Source organism: Syngnathus scovelli, chromosome 4 (genome assembly GCF_024217435.2).
Source record: "Syngnathus scovelli strain Florida chromosome 4, RoL_Ssco_1.2, whole genome shotgun sequence".
In the NCBI taxonomy this organism is placed as follows: Eukaryota; Metazoa; Chordata; class Actinopteri; order Syngnathiformes; family Syngnathidae; genus Syngnathus; species Syngnathus scovelli.
The window spans coordinates 11,844,935-11,864,429 of NC_090850.1; the positions used below are offsets into that span (position 1 = coordinate 11,844,935).

General features: G+C 42.4%; 2 protein-coding genes across 4 annotated transcripts in view; one reads left to right on the plus strand and one right to left on the minus strand.

Annotated features, from left to right (window-relative positions):
* The window catches only part of LOC125967693 (interleukin-18 receptor accessory protein), a 26,970-nt gene extending 12,213 nt beyond the window's left edge, over positions 1–14,757 (minus strand). For 2 of the 3 annotated variants that reach the window (XM_049718968.2, XM_049718966.2), the window contains exons 1-2: positions 8,526–8,577; positions 1,338–6,855 (exon numbers count right to left, since the gene is read on the minus strand). In XM_049718968.2, the coding sequence (XP_049574925.1) occupies positions 1,338–1,383 (46 nt within the window). In that variant the 5' untranslated portion in view covers positions 1,384–6,855; positions 8,526–8,577. Of the gene's footprint in view, positions 1–1,337; positions 6,856–8,525; positions 8,578–13,242; positions 13,408–13,499; positions 13,895–14,623 lie in introns of those variants that run through there. The other variant, XM_049718967.2, reaches the window with a different exon arrangement.
* A 7-nt stretch (positions 14,758–14,764) lies between these two features.
* LOC125967695 (serine protease 23) lies at positions 14,765–19,450 on the plus strand. The gene is made up of 2 exons (XM_049718972.1): positions 14,765–14,912; positions 16,708–19,450. The coding sequence occupies exons 1-2, from the start codon at positions 14,887–14,889 to the stop codon at positions 17,879–17,881; spliced, it is 1,200 nt and encodes a 399-aa protein (XP_049574929.1). The 5' UTR covers positions 14,765–14,886; the 3' UTR covers positions 17,882–19,450.
* The last annotated feature ends 45 nt before the right edge of the window (positions 19,451–19,495 follow it).

Consider the following 19,495-nt stretch of genomic DNA (forward strand, 5'->3'; position numbering starts at 1 on the left):
CTCACTGCCATTGCCCACGTGAGCATTGAAGTCACCCAGTAGAACGATAGAGTCCCCAGAAGGAGCGCTCTCCAGCACTTCCTCCAGGGACCCCAAGAATGGTGGGTACTCTGAGCTGCTGTTTGGTGCATAGACACAAACAACAGTCAGGACCCGTCCCCCCACCCGAAGGCGGAGGGAGGCTACCCTCTCGTTCACCGGGGTGAACCCCAATGTGCAGGCGCCCAGCCGGGGGGCAATAAGTATACCCACACCTGCTCGACGCCTCTCACCGTGGGCAACTCCAGAGTGGAAGAGAGTCCAGCCCCTCTCGAGAGGGCTTGTACCGGAACCCAAACTGTGTGTGGAGGCTAGTCCGACTATATCTAGTCGGAATCTTTCTGCCTCGCACACCAGCTCGGGCTCCTTTCCAGCCAGAGAGGTGACATTCCATGTCCCAAGAGCCAGCTTCTGCAGCCGGGGATCAGACCGCCAAGGTCCCTGCCTTTGGCTGCCGCCCAGCTCACATTGCACCCGACCCCTTCGGCCCCTCCCACAGGTGGTGAGCCCATGGGAAGGGGGACCCACGTTTCCATTTCGGGCTATGCCCGGCCGGGCCCCATGGGCGAAGGCCCGGCCACCAGACGCTCGCCTTCGAGCCCCGCCTCCAGGCCTGGCTCCAGAGGGAGGCCCCGGTGACCCGCATCCGGGCGAGGGAAAACAAAGTCCATTTATGTTTTTCATCATAAGGGGCTTGGGTGAGCCGTGCTTTGTCTGACCCCTCACCTAGGACCCGTTTGCCATGGGTGACCCTACCAGGGGCATGAAGCCCCCGACAACATGGCTCCTAGGATCATAGGGGCACACAAACCCCTCCACCACGATAAGGTGACGACTCGCGGAATCTGTGCCAACATTTTAAATTGTCATATGTAAAAAGTAACTTTTCTGTTACCAAACCTCTTTTTACAGTAACTTGAACAATTGTTACACATTTGTCTCAGGTGCCAGAGTATCTGTTACAGGAATGTACCAAACACAGCAATATATATATCATAAAATGATGGTTGAGCTCACCATGTAAAATAAATGGTACATTGGTGGTTAAATTGTCTTTCAGTGCTCGAATGACCCAACTACAATGCACAACTCACAAAACGTATTGTGAATGTTGCTGTCCAGCAAGAGAATATTAAGTTTATAAAAAAAAAAAAAAAAAAAGGTACTATAGACATATTACATATTTACATTCAGAGGATTGGAGAAGTCACTTACAAATGCATTTTAGGTTCATCTGGAGATAAATGTCTCCAAATTCCCCTTTTTTGTAAAAAGTGTAGTCTTATTTATTCACTGACCTGTTGAAAATGCAAGTAGTAATAGGATTTGGAAAAGAGACACCATCGCGATGAAGAAGGCTGTTGTAAATGTGAGCCCTAGCAACTTCCTTTCAAACACGGTGAACGGTTTCTCAGAATGTTTGTCTTGAAATGAAACCGAAACTTACAGAGGGAGTTTCAAAATTAGATATCCCATTGTTGTAATGTAATGTATAAATAGAAATGAAAAATAGACAAACATGCGATCTGTTTGCTTTTATGTAGGATTACAGAAACATTAACGGTAAAATAAAGAATGAGAACCTTGTCTGCATCACTTTTTCATCCATTATTTTTACTATTTTTGTCTTATATTTATTTATTTTTCTGGTTGTTTTACTGTTAAGCTGTTATGTGTTTTCATTGTGTGCGCCATGAAAGGTTTTTGGGTTTCCACTGTGTGAAATATCATCTTTTATTTTTCCTAAGACAAGCTACACGCAAGATTTAAGATCTTAAAAGCAAACACAGGATATGTTTAGCTTCTGCTTACACTCAAGTGCTGCAGAGGGAAAGTCAAACTGTGGTTTCTTTCACTTGGACTCCGAGGGGTCACTGTCCTATAGATGACCCTAACGCACCATGATGGAACGTGATAGTGCCCCAGTGCATTATGTAAAACAAGGATGTAAAACAAGAGGGCCTCAGTTGGGCCCCCCGGCAGCTCAGAAAGGATGGAGGCGGGAAAACAAAACAACACAAATCATTGCGTGTTCAATTCATGTCATTATACGTAGGTTTTGAAAATGAAATGAAGTCCACTTTCTTGTGGGAGTATTTGTTGCTGTGTATTTTTTTATTGAATAGTCACTGCACTTAGGTAGAATTTTCAGGCATCTGGACTCGCACACTTTTTTTTTTAAATTTAAGTATGGAGTTACTCTGTGTGTGTGTTTGTGTGTGCGTGCGTGCATGTGTTTGTGTGTCGTTCGCCTGACCTTGGTAATTTTCGAAACAATCTGAAGGCACTGAAATTTAAAACAAATATTTCAGGAATGAGAAATGTCCTCCAAAAGAGGACCCACCCAGACACACATCACGCACACACGTGCAAGCACACACCTTGCACACTTCGCACACACATGCGCATGCACACACACACACACACACGCACACACACACTCACAAATTCCCACATTAATGATGGGAAGCTATTGTTATAAAAGTGATAGTCTCATGGAGAATAGGAACATTTCTTCCTTGCCAAACTGACGTCAGTTTAACAACAATATGAGAAGATCTGATCTTTGCCTCGACTTGTACTGTATTCTGCATGTATGTAAGGCTTATAGATGAACCCAAAAATAACACCAAATTATTATATTAATTATGTTACGTGCAAAACAACAGTTATTTGATACTTGAAGCGACCAATAAATTCTAATTTGATATCGTGAGAGCAGGACGACGCCTAACAATAGATCAGCAGTGTCATCAGCAGTTTAGGCATAGAGATACAGAGAGACTAGAAGAGTCACAGAAGGTATAGAAGTGGGCATCCTTGGAGCTTTTCATGGATCAAACATCTGTTGTTGATTTTGCTATTCATTTATTTGTAACGCTACTATGTACATTAAGGTGGAATTAGGTTCACCTATAAAGGTGAAAGTGAATTTTAGGTTCATCCTGATATTTAATCAAAAAGCCCCAAATTCCCTAACTTTTTTATGAGTAACATAATTTGAGGTTATTTTGTTTTAAAATTTACGCAGGGATTAGAGTTGGGCTGTAAGAATGATGGAATGTTGACGTAAGTGGAAACAATTTTTTATTTTTTTTTAAAGGCATTGGGCAATGTGTTGGCTATTTAAATAGTATTACACAAATGACGAATTTTAAAATGTTTAGAGCATGATTAAAGTTGTTCCTCCAAGCCAGTACTGATTCATTTTGGAAGTATGCTGGTGAGTGCACATAAATGCTGCTTTTTGCCAAATAGCCCCTATGTGATTAGACATTAGGATTAACGTAACAAGAAGACGTCATTATAAACCAATTAGGAAAAACTTTGTGAGGAATGTTTGCGAACAAAGTTCTTTTTAAAATCAACTCAAGAATGACCTGTCAGTGATGATCAACGTTTTCAGTGAGACTTTTTCCCACTGTGATGAAATGACTCAAATATTAGGCCAAAAGGTCCGGAGAGAGCCACGCCTGCTCGCTCAGGCCCAGAAGAGCATATCTGACACATTTCAACATTAGTGCGCACACGGCCTCGTTCTCTCACATGTTCACAAGCACACACACGTCCAGAAAGCACCATGTGTCACACACATAAAATATTCTCCTACTAATGCCTCCACCTATCCTGTTCCTCTTCCTGATCATAAGCTACTTCCTAATGTCTTTTTTTTTTGTTAATGCAGCACACATAAGCATACCAAAAAAATAACCAATTAATGATTTTGAGACATTGTTTATATTTGTCCATAGCAGTCTCAGTCAGTTTGTTTGTCTGCACTGTCGAATTGAAATAATGTCCTGTTTGTGAATAAACAGATGGAAATTAAAATTTATCATCCGATCATCGGAAAATTTATATAATTGACAGATTATTTGATTACTAAGATAATTGTTAGTTGCAGCTGTATTTGAACATTAGGCTAGTAAAATTTTATTAGATAAAATCATGTTTTAGTTAAAGATTTTGCTATTTAAATAGACAAAGTTTAAATTACCCGTGTATGTGTTGCTTTTACTGAGAGTCACAAATTAACTAAGCACAATTTGCTTCTTAATCTTCCTTTAGTTTCCTCAAAGTGGTTATGTGATTGATAGTCTCACAATTCTTGACAACAAGAGAGTGACAACAGGTGCTACGAAATGGTTCAAATTTGTTGTAGTTGAAGGATTGATGGATTTTGGTACTACATATTGGTTCACATTATTATATAAAATATCGTAAATAGGTGTGAGCCTGTTTATAGACAGAGAAAGTGCTCCCGTGGGTTTCAGAGCACTAAAACCATGTTATGGATACAAACCACTGATCATATGTGGTTAAAACACAATTTATGGTGCTGCAAAAAATGTCCACTTGCCAAAGGCTCTTTATGACGTATCAAGGCTCACTTTCAGTCTCATGACACACGTGCTCGCCAGGCACACACACAATTTCAGGAATCTTCGTCATCGGTTTACAATCGGCTGCAATTCATTAGCGTTGTTCCATGTGCACTTGTTCGCATGTGCACGCTTTATTGCCAGCTGAGGTAAGAGAGTCAAAGTGAAATTTCGTGCAGTTTGATCACATTTTCTGTGGGTGGGGATGGTCGAGCGTCAATGCTATCCAGCTGTAAGGGGACCAAGGTAAAGCTCTTACAGTTGTGTCAACATGTATGGGAAAGCTATTAAAGCATTTTTTTCGAGACAAATCAGTGCTCGAGTAAAACCAATGTCCTACAAGACTAATTGAGTGAGGGCCTGAACGTGTGTGTCGCTTGATAAATGACAGTGACTACTAACCTACAATCAGTGCAATCCAAAAACCAAATGGATGCTAAATTCCAAATTTTTACCACTCCCTCAAACATTAAGCACTGTCATGGAAAAAATCCGATCTTTTTGACTTGCTAGTTACTTAAACCTCATTTATTGACATACAGGGAATCCCCGTATTTTTTTTCTTTTTCCATTTTTTAAGTATAACCACCACCCACACATACACACAAACCCTTGACTTATTATAATACATTTTCAAGTATCACTTAGAGTCTTTCACGCTCAAGAAACAGCTGACTATTGTATATCATCACGTCGAAGAAACAAAGACTCAATTTCACAGTTCCTTAAATAAGTTCCATGAATAAATGACAACCCCCTAAAAAGACTGCCTTAAGATGCCACACACATTCTTAATTTTGTCCCAACATAGTTGCCAAGATGCTGCAAGAAAAAATGTGAACCCAGGAGTAATGATTCTGGATACTGTAAAAAAAACAAGCAAACAAAAAAATCCAAATTGCTTTATAAATCTGTAATATAGAAATGGGGCAAGCATCAAATGGCGATAAGGCAGTCGCATGTTAGGTGGTATTCCATCCAGAAATAGACCTGACCTGAAAAATGACCTCATAATGAAATACCCTGATGGTGTGATACCGAGTTAACCATCAGAACAATAACCAAAATGTTATAACAACATGGAAAACCCCTTTCTCAGCATGACACACAGGTCTCCTACTAAGACTACAGCCAAGTCCACCATTTCCCAAACGGAAGTGCTAATTAACCCAAAAAGCTCCACACTTCCTGCTGGCTAGCAATTATGCCCTGTATGACTGAGGGTTACTACGGTAACTGTTATTTCATGTGTGAGAAAGGGTGTGTGGGTGAGAGAGGTGGAATGATAGCAGACACAAAGGCAGACTACGGCAGGAAGTCTTCAATTAGTTTGTGCATTGGATCTGTTACCCAGAGGCGTCATGGCCACCTGAGGGCCATTGGAAACAGATGCTTTTGGGATACAGCCAAACTCTGAGGTATGTTGTTCTCCAGAGGTGCAAGTGTTCACACGCCGTGCCTAAAGTGAATTCAGCAATTTGTTTTTAGATACATTATACATTAGAAGATAAGTGTCAAAACATGGAAAGACTGATACTCTTAGTAAATAGAGAATTTGTTCATTCCAATTTGTGTGCTGGGTGCCGACTCCCTTTTAACATGAGTTTGAATGTGAGTGGTCAATTACCATCCCAGTCGTATTCCTATTTATGAGGGGGTGTGCACACTTGTGCAACCACATTATCTGCTATTTTTATTTCCAGGTTTCATTTTTCTTTTTTCATTCAAGTTGTAGTACCACAATCACATTTCCGACAAGCGCAAAAATTGATTTTGCACATTACAAGTAGAGATACTGGTAAAAACTAAAGTGCTGATGATGCTATTTTCCTCACTAGTGTGCTGACACTTTATGTTCAACATGTCACGTGTCACCATCATCTTGTCCAGGATGGAAGAGTGGGACTTTTGAACAGCACACACAGGGGCAATAAGCACAAGTGGAACAATAAGCGCCATAACAGGAAATGTGCAGACCAATATCAGTCATTGTTCTGCTTTGTCTGACTCATATGGTGTCCACTGTGGTAGAAACACGTGACATAAACATAATCGCTCCTGTGAATGCTCTTTTTTTTTTCTGATCGAAATCAACTAATAGGAAAAACAGCGTCCCTCTAAGCTTTGTACTGACATTCCCTCACCTTCATCTGGACAGAAATAATCTCACCAATACTGTCAGTTAGGTCCGATTAAGTTTCCAATGAGGAAAATTTCCTGAATTTCCCGTCTTAATTTCTCATGGAAATTTAACCCAAACTTTCCTGAAGGTTAGCTTTGACATTTTTGTTTTTGTTGTAATCAGGTGTTTGCCCCACACACCCACTGCATGACTTGATCCACCATAATTACTGCTATTTAATTCTGTTGGGCAGATAGACTGCACTTGACTCATGGAGAGGCTTTCCCTCAAGGATTGCTGAAAGCTTCAGTGCTGGAAAAGGAGACAGAAGCAACCACAGTCACTGACTCAGGCTCCAACTTGGATTAGTGGGTAGACTGCTGAAATAAATCATCTATCTGCTGTGGTCTAAGCAAGCTCCAACCGGTAATAAATAATCATGTTCCATTCCGCCTTACACGCGAGTTGGAATCGAGTTAGAAATGACATGAAATTCCCTTTTGTCAAATAAAACCTAACGAGCATGAAATAAAATGCTTTTCTGATTTATGATGGCGTTAAAGTTAATTAAAGTGCAACAAGCAGCACATCATATTTTAAATAACCACACACCAATCAATCAAATGTTGCCACACAACATGCTCCCCACAATAATGACCCAAGAAAGGCTCAGAACCGAAACAAAGTCTCCAGTCAACTGGAGTCTCGCCCAGCTCACCCTGCAGTATTCGCAAGTACATAACCCAGACAAAAAAAAATACAAAATAAAATCATGAAGCCATCCATCCATTTACTATTTTAAAACAACTGAACTGGATTCACTGGAGGAAAATGATTTGAGGAGACAGAATAAAAATGACGGTCAATTTGAATAGTTGCTATTCATTGTTATTATGCGTCGCCACTCGATGTGAGTGTGACAGTGACAGAAGATTTATGATTACATATATAATAAATATATTACATTATATATTATAACTATGATCATTTCCATGAACCTTTCTAATGAGTATTTTCACATTATAAGTTAGCATCAGGCTAATGGATTTATTATCAATTACTTGGTTGAAAATGTTGGCGTTTATTTGCTTTTGTTTTATGTGTCATCTATTAGAAGTGACAAATGAAGAGCTTAAAGCAAGCACCCTTCACGCTTCAAATAATTAAATAAATAAATAGATAGATAGATAAATAAATACCGTAATTTCCGGACTATAAGTCGCGCTTTTTTTCATAGTTTGGGTGGGGGGGCGACTTATACTCAGGAGCGACTTATATATGTTTTATTTCACAAATTTTTACTTGAGCATTAAGACATCACTTACTTACAAGTATAGTTGACCACTTCCCATGTTATTTTTAGTATAGTTGATCACTTCACATGCTTTTATATCTTTATCTTGAACATATTCAAAACATAAAAAATAGAGAAAACATCAAATAAAGCAATTAACACTTTAAAGCACCATATCCAAGTCCACTGTCTGCTGTATGTACACTTGCTCTATTTTTGCTCCTCTTATATTTATTATTATTATTTATTATTATTTGGCCCGTTCTCAGCTCTTTGTTTGTGTTTGTCACGTTAGCATACCTATCGTTTAGCCTGTTGTTGCTATTTAATGAATTGGAGTGACACCGATGGTTTTATAAACATGTTATTCATGTAATAGTTGTCCTTAATCACTCTATATGTTACGTCAGGCCCGTTCTCAGCTCTTTGTTTGTATTTGTCACGTTAGCATACCTATCGTTTAGCCTGTTGTTGCTATTGTTTAGCCTGTTGTTGCTCGTTCATGACTGTTTTTGGTGTGGGATTTTGTCGAATAAATTGCCCCCCAAAATGCGACTTATACTCCGGAGCGACTTATATATGGTTTTTTCACTTTTTGGGGCATTTTATGGCTGGTGCGACTTATACTCCGGAGCGACTTATAGTCCGGAAAATACGGTAGATAGATAGATAATGCTGGAGTGGTTACCTCGTCTGATTTCCATGCACTGTCTCACTGCCAACACTTCTCACTCGCAAACCTAAAAAGGGGCCAAAAAAAACGAATGCATGTAAATATTTAAAAATACTTACAAATTTGACAAATGTCTTGGCGCACATTTACACACTACTAAGAATTGTGTGCATTGTAATGTTGTGCTCTTAAATAAATCCTGTCTGTCATTTTAGAATGTGTAAACATTTGTAAAAGCACTGAGCCACTTCAAGTACTAACCAACACAGCATGCTTCCATTCTTTCCCACTAAAATTATAGACCAGGCGCTTCACAGTAACAATAACAGTACAACTGAGAGTATTCCGCAATAGTCCGTTATACAACAGGGTCAGCGTAGGAAATAAACACAATATTTTCAAATGTGATGATCATGTTCAAACACACTGTGTTGTTCTGCATCTTTCATCAGTTGTGAGTCATTTTCCAAAGGCGCAGGAAGTCACATGCTGAGCTCTGCCAAGCCTTTTACTCATTCGTGTAGTGCAAAGAAGGCCATATTGCAGGGGAGGGTTAAAATCACTCAATTAACAAGTGATCATTCATGTGTGGATGAAATGAATGCATCATGATGGGGAAAAACCCCAAGAACGCTTGCTAATGCGAGGATCAAAATTTGGTACACTTCCAAAATGACAATGCTCCTTCCCCGAATGAAAAACATCACTCGAGCAATAGAAAAAAACCTCCTGCAGTCAGTAAACATTGAGACTGTACAAAGTCCCCTAGTGAATATCCTTATTTTATATTTATCATGTAACAGTCATTTAAATTCAAATTGAAAGTTCATAAACTTGACTGCCAAGAAAATTCCTTGCGTTATTCTGTAACTGATCTGTTTGAGCAAACACAAATGTTGCCCTTCAAATACCATTCATAACGCGTCAATATGAATAACAGTGTATGTCATCACTAGTTAATGAAAAAAGAATTATGTGTTTTTTTTCACATGAAACTCCCTCACACACACACAAATCTCGCATTTTCTTTTCATGGGAAAACACTGAACAAACAAAGCTGTGCAACAATGTGGCAACAAGAGTAAGTATGTATGGTTCCAAGATGGCGGCGCGCACGGACGCAGCGGCTTACGGCTCTCCACGCCAGTGCTCTTTTTTCCTTGCCTATACTTTTTTATTTTCACTCTTTGGCACACTCTGTACTGGGAATCCCAAGTACACTTTCCACTCGCTCACGGACATTGGTCACCAAGCACGGATACCTATTTCAAGTGACTTTCACCGCAAGCACAACATCCCAGACGAGATTGCGAGACCGCCGGGGTCTCCGTGGATTGTTGTCGGGTCTGGGAGGCGACGCAGGCGGAGAAGAGAGAGGAAGCAAAAGCGAGGCCGTCGGTCTGGCCTAATGCTAAGGCTACGTAAACAACCGCACAAGCCGCCTCTCCCGAGCCTGTTTCTCTCCAACGCCAGATCCCTGCTGCATAAAATGGACGACCTGGATCTACAGCTCACGGGAAACCACTACGTCCGGGACTGTTGTGTGATTATTATAACCGAAACCTGGCTGCGCCCGGATATCCCCGATGCTAGCATGCAGCTAGCAAGCCGCTCCCTGCTACGCGCGGACAGAACATTGGACTCCGGTAAACGCAGAGGTGGGGGGCTTTGTATGTATGTGCACGAAAACTGGTGCAACAATGCGACCATCGTAGGCAGCCACTGCTGTCCGGACCTCGAGTACATGGCAGTCAGGTGCCGGCCTTTTTTCCTCCCGAGGGAGCTAGCTGTTGTTATCGTCATTGCTGTTTACATTCCACCCGACGCTGACGTAAGCACGGCACTCTCTCTCCTGCTGAGAGCTGTGAGTGAACAACAACGGGCTCACCCTGATGGCTTCCACATTGTAGCGGGGGATTTTAACAAGGCCAACTTAAAGACTGTTCTGCCGAATTTCCACCAGCACGTAAAGTGTGCTTCACGAGGTGAGAACACCCTGGACCATGTCTACACCAACATCAAACATGCATACAGAGCTATCCCCCTCCCCCACCTCGGGCAATCAGACCATCTGTCCCTCCTGCTCTTCCCTGCCTACACCCCCCTCAGACGCAAACTCAGACCCACCTTAAGGACCATCACCTCCTGGCCTGAGGATGCACTCCACAAACTCAAAGACTGTTTTCAACGGACAGACTGGGACCTGTTCGACCACCAGGAGCTGGGGACACACACAGACACAGTTCTGGGCTACATCCAGTTCTGCGCCAGCAATGTGACTGTGACCAAAACCATCCGGGTCTTCCCTAACCAGAAACCCTGGATGTGCAGCCAGGTCCGCTCTCTCCTCAGAGCCCGCGACACCGCCTTCAGGTCAGGAGACAGAGCTCTGTACAGCGCTGCCAGAGCTGAGCTGAGGAGAGGAGTCAAACGGGCGAAAGCGGACCACAGAAAACGCATCGAGTCCCACCTGTCCAGCAACAATGGCCGCAAGGTGTGGCAGGGCATCCAGGAGATCACCAACTTCAGGGGCAGTGCCGCTCAAGTCGAAGACCAAGGCGCACAGCTGGCAGAGGAGCTAAACAGCTTCTTTGCTCGGTTTGGAACATCCCAGCAGCACTCCCCTGTCCCTGCCCTGCCCCCTCCCCCACCCAGCTCTGACATCACTCCACTCACTGTTCAGGAGCACAAGGTCAGAAAGGTGCTCCTTACAGTGAATCCCAGAAAGGCCACAGGCCCGGATGGGGTCCCCGGCAAGGTGCTGAGGGCATGCGCTGAGGAGCTCGCCCCCACCTTCACCACGATCTTCAACCGCTCCCTGGCCCTAGCAACCGTCCCGCCCTGCCTGAAAACCTCAACCATCATCCCAGTGCCGAAGAAGTCGGCCATCTCTAGCCTGAATGATTACCGGCCAGTGGCCCTCACTCCGGTGATCATGAAGTGCTTTGAGAGGCTGGTTCTTCAGCACATCAAGGATTATCTTCCCCCACACCTCGACCCCCACCAGTTTGCATACCGGACCAACAGATCCACAGAAGACGCCATCGCCGTAGCCCTCCATTGTGCGGTGAACCACCTGGAGCAGCAGCAGAGATATGTCCGGATGCTCTTTGTGGATTACAGTTCGGCATTCAACACCATCCTCCCGGACAGACTCACCACAAAGCTGGACACTCTCGGACTCCCCTCTCTCACATGTGCCTGGATTAATGACTTTCTGACCAACCGACTCCAGGCTGTGAGAGTTGGCTCCCGCCTCTCCTCCACCCGTACGCTGAGCATCGGCTCCCCACAGGGCTGTGTGTTGAGCCCCCTCCTCTTCTGCCTCTACACTCATGATTGCAGACCGGCTCACAAACACAACCGGATTGTCAAGTTCGCCGACGATACCACTGTGGTCGGTCTCATCTCCAATGGCGATGAGGTAGCCTACAGAGAGGAGGTCCTGGAGCTGGTCGACTGGTGCTCTGAGAACAATCTCGCTCTGAACACCAAGAAGACCAACGAGCTCATCATAGACTTCAGAAGACACAGCCCTGAGCCAACTCCCCTCTTCATCAACGGCGAGCAGGTGGAGAGGGTCCACAGCACCAAGTACCTGGGCGTCCACATCTCTGACCGGATCTCCTGGTCAGAGAACATCACCACCATCGTCAAGAAGGCTCAGCAGCGGTTACACTTCCTGAGAGTCCTCAGGAGGTACAACCTCAACACCGACCTGTTGCTGACCTTCTACCGATCTTCCATCGAGAGTCTACTGACCTACTGCATCGTAGTATGGTTCGGCAGCTCCACCGCCGCTGACAGGGAGAAGCTGCAGAGAGTGGTGAAGGCAGCCCAGAGGATCATCGGCCGCCCTCTCCCCTCCCTTACGGACATCTACACTACCCGCTGCCTCAGCAGGGCTAAGGCCATCTCAGCGGACAGCTCCCACCCTGGCTCCGCCCTGTTTGACCTGTTGCCCTCTGGAAGACGCTACAGGCAAATGAAGACCAGGACAAACAGACTCAGAAACAGTTTCTTTCCCCAAGCCATAGCCGCCCTCAACTCCAGCCGACACTGATGACACTTTCCTCCTGCACTATTACTGCACTTTGTCCGCACTACTGTTTCTGATTATTTCATCTACTTTTCTACTAGTCGATTACTTGACTGTTACTTGTGTCTACCTCATGCACTGGATGGAGGTCTCCAATTTCATTGTACTATGTAGAATGACAATAAAGGTTTTCTGATTCTGATTCTGAAGTACACACCGAATTGACATCAGAAAAAAAACAATTGGGCCCCGTTTGTACATTTTTGGTGTACTCGTTTTTGTTGCCACCGGTTTAGACGTTATTAGCTGTGTGTTAAGTTATTTTTTAGGGTCCTGAAAATTTAGACTGTTATACAAGTTGTACACTACTTTTATGGTGTACATTTTTGTTGCCTGTGGTGACAAATTTATGGCAATGAGTTACACTTTGACAGTGCATTTGAATTGTTATACAAGGTGTAGACTGACTACTTCACATTGCAGCAATGTCATTTCTTCAATGTTGTCTCCTATGAAGATGAAAAATGGAGGGGTGTCCTCGTTTTTTCGACATACATGCTTTTCAGTGGACAAGGAAGATACGAGGAAACAAAAACACTGTACCCATCTACGAGTTCTCACAATGAAAAAAAAATCAACTATAAATTAGCATAAAGCATTGGTCGTGTTTAGTATACAGCTGACGGTGTTTACCTTTGGTCATGAGGAATTAAAAGTTGTATATGAAATGGAGTTTGTGTTGTAGGTTCATCTTGGACTCGCCCTGAGACTTGGCCCAAGTTCCCAAACATTTGACAGCAAAGAACTTCTTAAGGCCCTTTGTGGTGATCTGCTGGAGCCAAACAGCTGTTTTGTGTCCTTGAGGGAAGGGAAAACAAGACATGAGAACGTGAGAGGCACAAATTGGGAAAACATAAAGGAGAGGAGAAGGAAGTAAAGAGCACGGATACCGTATATGAGGGTGTCCATAGTTGTTTGATTGTGTCCAGGGACCAGAAGCTTGAGTGGGTGGAATTTAACAATTAACATGGACAGTCGTCCGGGGAATGCGGGTCTCCGTGACAACAGTGGGCACAGCCAAACACACGGGTTCTTTCATAACCATCTCAAACACAAATGGCTTTCTCACAAGCAGTGAGCAATGCTTGTTTATGAAAAGCCATTTCCCTTCCACTTCAAATATGGGGAAGTACTTGACATATATCTTGCATACATGACGTCTGGAGGTAAGAGCTGATGAGGAACTGGCAGAACTACAAAGTCACTTTCAAAAGTGTGTGTGTATGTTGTAGGATGGGAGGGGTTGGGGGTTATTGAGGGCAGTGTTTGCGCCAGCAGGTCCACCCTAGAAAGAAGACGTAATCACCGACATGTTTACCTTAAAACAAATCAAGTGACTCAATTACACGATACAATCACTACAGCATGCATTTTAATTCCGCAAGCAAGGTGGTAAAACCAAATAAGATGAAGAAAATTATATAAAAGTTCAACAGTTAGACCTCCCCATCCTTTATATGGAAAACTTGCATGTTTTCGAGTCCACTTTCCTCTTACAGTCCAAATGCAAATAGGTAAGGTACTGTAAATTGAAAACAAAATTGTCCATAGGTGTGAAAGTGAATGGTTGGTTGACTACAGTGTATGTGCCTTTTGATAAATTGGCAACTAAAAAATTGGGATTTTCCATGAAATTCCAGAGCAAACCTAAAATCAGATTTACAAATCAATTTAACTTGACTTTTTGCACAACTTGTTATTCAGACTCTGAAGTTACGCAAGATTAAAGTACACCAAAACAGGCCATTTGAATTTTTTGACAAATTTACAGCTTCTGATTTAATATGTCCAGATTAACAAAAATTCTAAAAGTGTATATAACACAAAGAAACGTCTGAAGGGCAGATGAAAACATTTGTAATTATCTCATGTGCAAATTATAATCAAGACACAACAAGCGCTTGTCATGTGTTTTGTACATGGAAATTTTGGAACGATGACCCACATGCATTGGATCAAACAAAAGCACGTTTGTGTTACGGGGCGCGGCAGTGACTCGTGTCACGTAACTGACCTGCACAGTTTCTTTCCTGCAAATGTGACGGACGGACGGGCGGCCGACACGCGTGCAGGAACAAGACTCTCCTCTCCTTCCTCCTCCCGCAGGCTCCGACGCAACGTTGCAGCCCACAGGACATCCGCGCGCTGTCATGGGACATCTCAATGCATTGGCTCGGGATTAATAGAGACGTCGTGTTCTACTCCCGTGATTTAGTAGTTGACGATATAAACTGCAAAACCTAATCTTGGACTGTCTGCGTTTATCTTGCATCAACGATGTGCTCCAGAACTGGACCATCACGGTAACTATTGCGTGTGCGTGTGCGTGCGTCTGCTCTGTTTTGCTGCTCTGTTTTAAAATATTAAAACACAATAGGAACTTACATGCAATGGTTAAAAAATGAAAAATATTAAAAGTTATCTAGAAGTAAAAGTCATAAGACTCATTGCCCTGGACTATAGATGTATTTAAGTAGAAGTATATTAGATGGAGATTAGATAGATAGATAGATAGATAGATAGATAGATAGATAGATAGATAGATAGATAGATAGATAGATAGATAGATAGATAGATAGATAGATAGATAGATAGATAGATAGATAGATAGATAGATAGATAGACAACTTCGTTTGATTCAACTGCTGTACAAGAGTATAATTTTATAAAATTACTGACTAAAAGGTACTTGTGTACAAAATAAAAATCCCAAATGCCAAGTTATCAAAAACAAGTTTCCTACATAATTGACAGCATTTTTTTTTTAAATAAACCAACATCCACAAAATACTCTTAGTTATTCTTTAACTTTCAAGTGTCATACTAGTTAAAATGGGGTTACATGTAAATAATTTATTCATTTTAAATACCAGAAGCTAGCTCGTGATTGCACGCCTTATGCCATCAAAATGTGTTCCCGACAAAAGAACATGCTAAAAATAGATTGGGAATATCTTCTTCACTAAATTCATTGCGTCCTAATGCTCCCGGTTCAGTTATTTTAAATTTATTTTTTATTTTATTCTTTTACCAAGTCTGGAGTAGAAAGTATTAAATGTTTTTTCAAATGTTGGGATTAAAAGTTACTAAAAAAAAATAAAATACTCAAGTTCATCCATCCATTACCAACACCAGGCAAAAGGCAGACTACACCCTGAAGAGGTCGCCAGCTAGTCGCATACAAATAACCAAACACACCCACATGGACACTATCATTGATCAGGAATCGCCAATTCAAGAGAGTGATCCTACACCGTCAGCGACTACTCAAGCACAGATGCCTGAAAAATCAATCTACTCAAGTACAGTTTAAATAGGATACAAACTGTAAGTGGACGTTATAAAACGTATGTTAAAAAGTGGCTGTATCGGCGTTTAATCATTTTCTAAAGCTCAGTCGATGTGACAACAATAGATCTTAGTCCCAAAATGTGGAAAGCAAGGAGGGGAAGGGGAGTAACCACGTGTTGAGTATGTGTGATTCAAGTATGGCTTGATCTATGCGTCATAAACATCATCCATGAAATATTATGAAGGCAGTTTTGTAGACTTAAGGCCAATCCCTAAAGGACACTTTGGGGATTTTCCATGCGAGACTCTTAAGGCTTGAACTTTGCCCCGTCTGACATATTTGCTGATTAAATACAGTGCATGCTGCTAAATTCCAACACAGATGAAACGCTCTCCCGCAGCTCCCATGAGGTTAATTTTAAATTCATGATGCCGGCTTTGGGAACGCGGATGTTTTCCATGCAGGGTCTCGAACATTGCCAATTTGGGATTTACATTGAAACTTGCTGTATCATGCCTGATGTTCAAGTGGCATTTTTTTAAATGTTTGAGGGTTTACAACAAGGTTTATTTTTTCAGATTAAATTAAATGGTTTGGCTCAACTTTTTTGTTTTGCAATACAAGCTTTTTAATTCTCCGGTGTCATTTTTCCTGTAAACTTCAGATGCCATTGACATTTGACTCGAAGCAAGCACACTTGGCCTCCTATTTGGAGAACTGTCCAAGAGAGTCTTTCTCACTTTGGGTATTTCCTAAAAGTGATGTCGGTGTTCCATTTTTTCAGTCTATCCAATGTCCATCCACAGGTTCCCCTCCATCCACATCCTTCTCTTCCTCGTCACCCTTCCTGTGGTTTTCTCCTTCTCACGACCTCACTGGATTCTTCAGCGTGTCCCAGTGGTCCTCCCACAGCAAAGCGAGAGTCGCCCAGCCCCACGCTTCCTGTCTCAAGCCCGCCTTGATGTCGCCTCTCCGTGTGACCCAGAATGCCACAAAAAGGCACCTCTACCCAGCTACTCGGACTTGCGACAATTTCTGGCCTACGAGACGCTTCACTCAGACGGTCAACTCACTGAGACCTCCATCGGGATCTATGGTTATAACCTCGGGTCCAACAAAAGCCCTGCGTACTCCTTGGCACCCGCTGAGAAAGGCCAACGGTCACATACCAGACGCAAGCGGCAGATCTTCGGTCATGACGGGCGATACAGCATTGCGGGTCAGAACTTTGTGCTTAAATATCCTTTCTCAGCCGCTGTCAAACTGTCCACCGGCTGTTCTGGTACCCTGGTCGGAGACCGCCACGTTCTAACGGCTGCACATTGTGTTCATGATGGTAAAAACTACGTGAAGGGTGCCCAGAGGCTCAGAGTGGGCTTTCTAAAACCCAGACAACAAGACCTAGCATCTCCAATTTCCAACTTGAGCAACCATGTTGAGAGGGATCCAAACGGCGCCCTAATTGTGTCAGAGAAAATGAAGTTCCAGTGGATCAGAGCCAAGCGCACACATGTGCCCAAAGGATGGATCAAAGGCAATGCCAATGACATAGGGATGGACTACGACTATGCACTTTTAGAACTCAAGAAAGCCCACAAACGGCGTCATATGAAGTTGGGCGTGAGCCCTTCTTCTAAGAGGCTTCCTGGGCGACGGGTGCACTTCTCAGGTTTCGACAACGACCGCCCGGGACAGTTGGTCTATCGTTTTTGTCAGGCCGGAGAGGAGACGCCGGACCTGCTCTACCAGCACTGCGACGCCCAACCCGGGGCCAGCGGGTCGGGGGTCTACGCCCGGATGTGGGAGGGGCGGCGTCGGCGCTGGGAGAGGAAGGTGATAGGCGTGTTTTCGGGACACCAGTGGGTGGAGCGTCAAGGGGCGTCTCAGGAATTTAACGTGGCCGTGAGAATCACACCACTTAAATATGCTCAAATCTGTTACTGGATAAAAGGTAACTTTGTGGGCTGTCGAGAAGGCTGAATATGGACATTGATGTGACAGCACCACTCACAGCACTGAAGAAAAGTGAGCATGTAAAATCACTGCAGCAACAAAAGACGCAGATGAAAAATAATTAGTGATCCCCGTGAATAGCAAACATTTTTGAATAATTGATGCCCATCCAAAATGTTTGTACTTTTCTAGAAATACCACAAAATTGATTTTTTTTTTTTTAATCCTATCCAACAAGGCTATTGCCCTGACACGCTTTCCTAAAGTTCAACAGATCAGCTGGTGAGTTTTTCAGTGAATACCGAGAAGTTACCTTCCCTCAAAAAAATCCTCGATATGCGAGTGCCAAACAGCAGATATGTGGGGCTTCACTATAGTTCTATTACTATATCTCAAGACTACCTTATACACACAAGTCAAATGTACAAACTGTAAAGTCAAAAAGTGCAGTCTTATACTGCCATTAAGTGGAACAAGTGTGAAATACACTTCAATCAAGTACAACACATTTGAAGATTTTATATATTAAAAAAATAATCGGGCCAAATTGACATGGTTACCCAAACAATCGTATTTGCTTCCAGGGGAATGGTCAGGTAATCTGTGATCTGGAGCATTGATTACAATTAAGTATTGATAACAGATGGATGGATATCGTACCTGTCAGCAAAAACATGGTTAAGTTCAGAAAAAAATAAATCAATATAGAGTTGTCCTTAAATGTATTTCTGATGCTGACTTTGAAAATGTCTACTTTATTCAAGCACATCAGGTTTGATTTTTTTTTTACTGTCAAGCTTGCGCAATACAGATTTTTTACCATGCGTTGTGCCAGATGCTTCAGAAAAAAAATCCACCCATATCTGAACCCAACCCCTAATTCATAAATATTACAGTAATATATTCTATATTATGAAAAAAATATGTCATATTCAGTCAACGATTTTTTTATGTTCAATTACTATTTGAACATGATTTGGGATGGTGTTGTTTCATAGCAATATACTACTTTAACAAAACGGTGTTTGTTAACATCCAAGACGCCCCTTTCTTTGAAAAAGTGATTTTTATTTTTACTGCGACAATATAAAAAAGTGAAGAGCACGACTTGGACAACACCAAGTATGATTGCACTGTCTGAACTTTTTCTACTGATTATATTTTACTACTTATATTTTTGATGAATGTATAAGTGAGCGACCAAAGGTGCTGTTTCATTGTGTCTTATCAGCAAATTGTATTCTTGACAAGCATGCGCTTTTATTTCTTCTGAATCAAAAGTTCTGGGTTGCTATTGTGCAGAATTGTCTTTCCAAAGCTCACCTTTAGGTGAATATTGTGACATGCTAACCCCCCAAAAATCATCTCAATCTTTGTGGAGGGGACGTATTGGGAACACAAGCAGTACTGTCCATGCTTTTTGTTGGACAACTTCATGTTCAATGTTTTGTTCTGCTCCCTCTTGGTTGAGTAGCAACGCATTACTACAAGTATTTGTTAGTACACTTTGCTTCACTAGCCTTTGTTAAATTGCGTTACTGTGTTCCAGAAATGAATAACGGGCAAATAAATGAAATAAATGCTTCAGAGACCTTACTTCATCTGCACATAGGTTTCGTTCATTTATAAAAATACATACGA

What these genes read in the sequence shown, in the direction of transcription:
- LOC125967695 (XM_049718972.1), top strand. Translation starts at nt 14,887, where the DNA reads ATGTGCTCCAGAACTGGACCATCACG. An exon ending in TCCAGAACTGGACCATCACG is followed by an intron (nt 14,913 to 16,707) that starts GTAACTATTGCG and finishes GTCCATCCACAG; the next exon opens with GTTCCCCTCCATCCACATCC.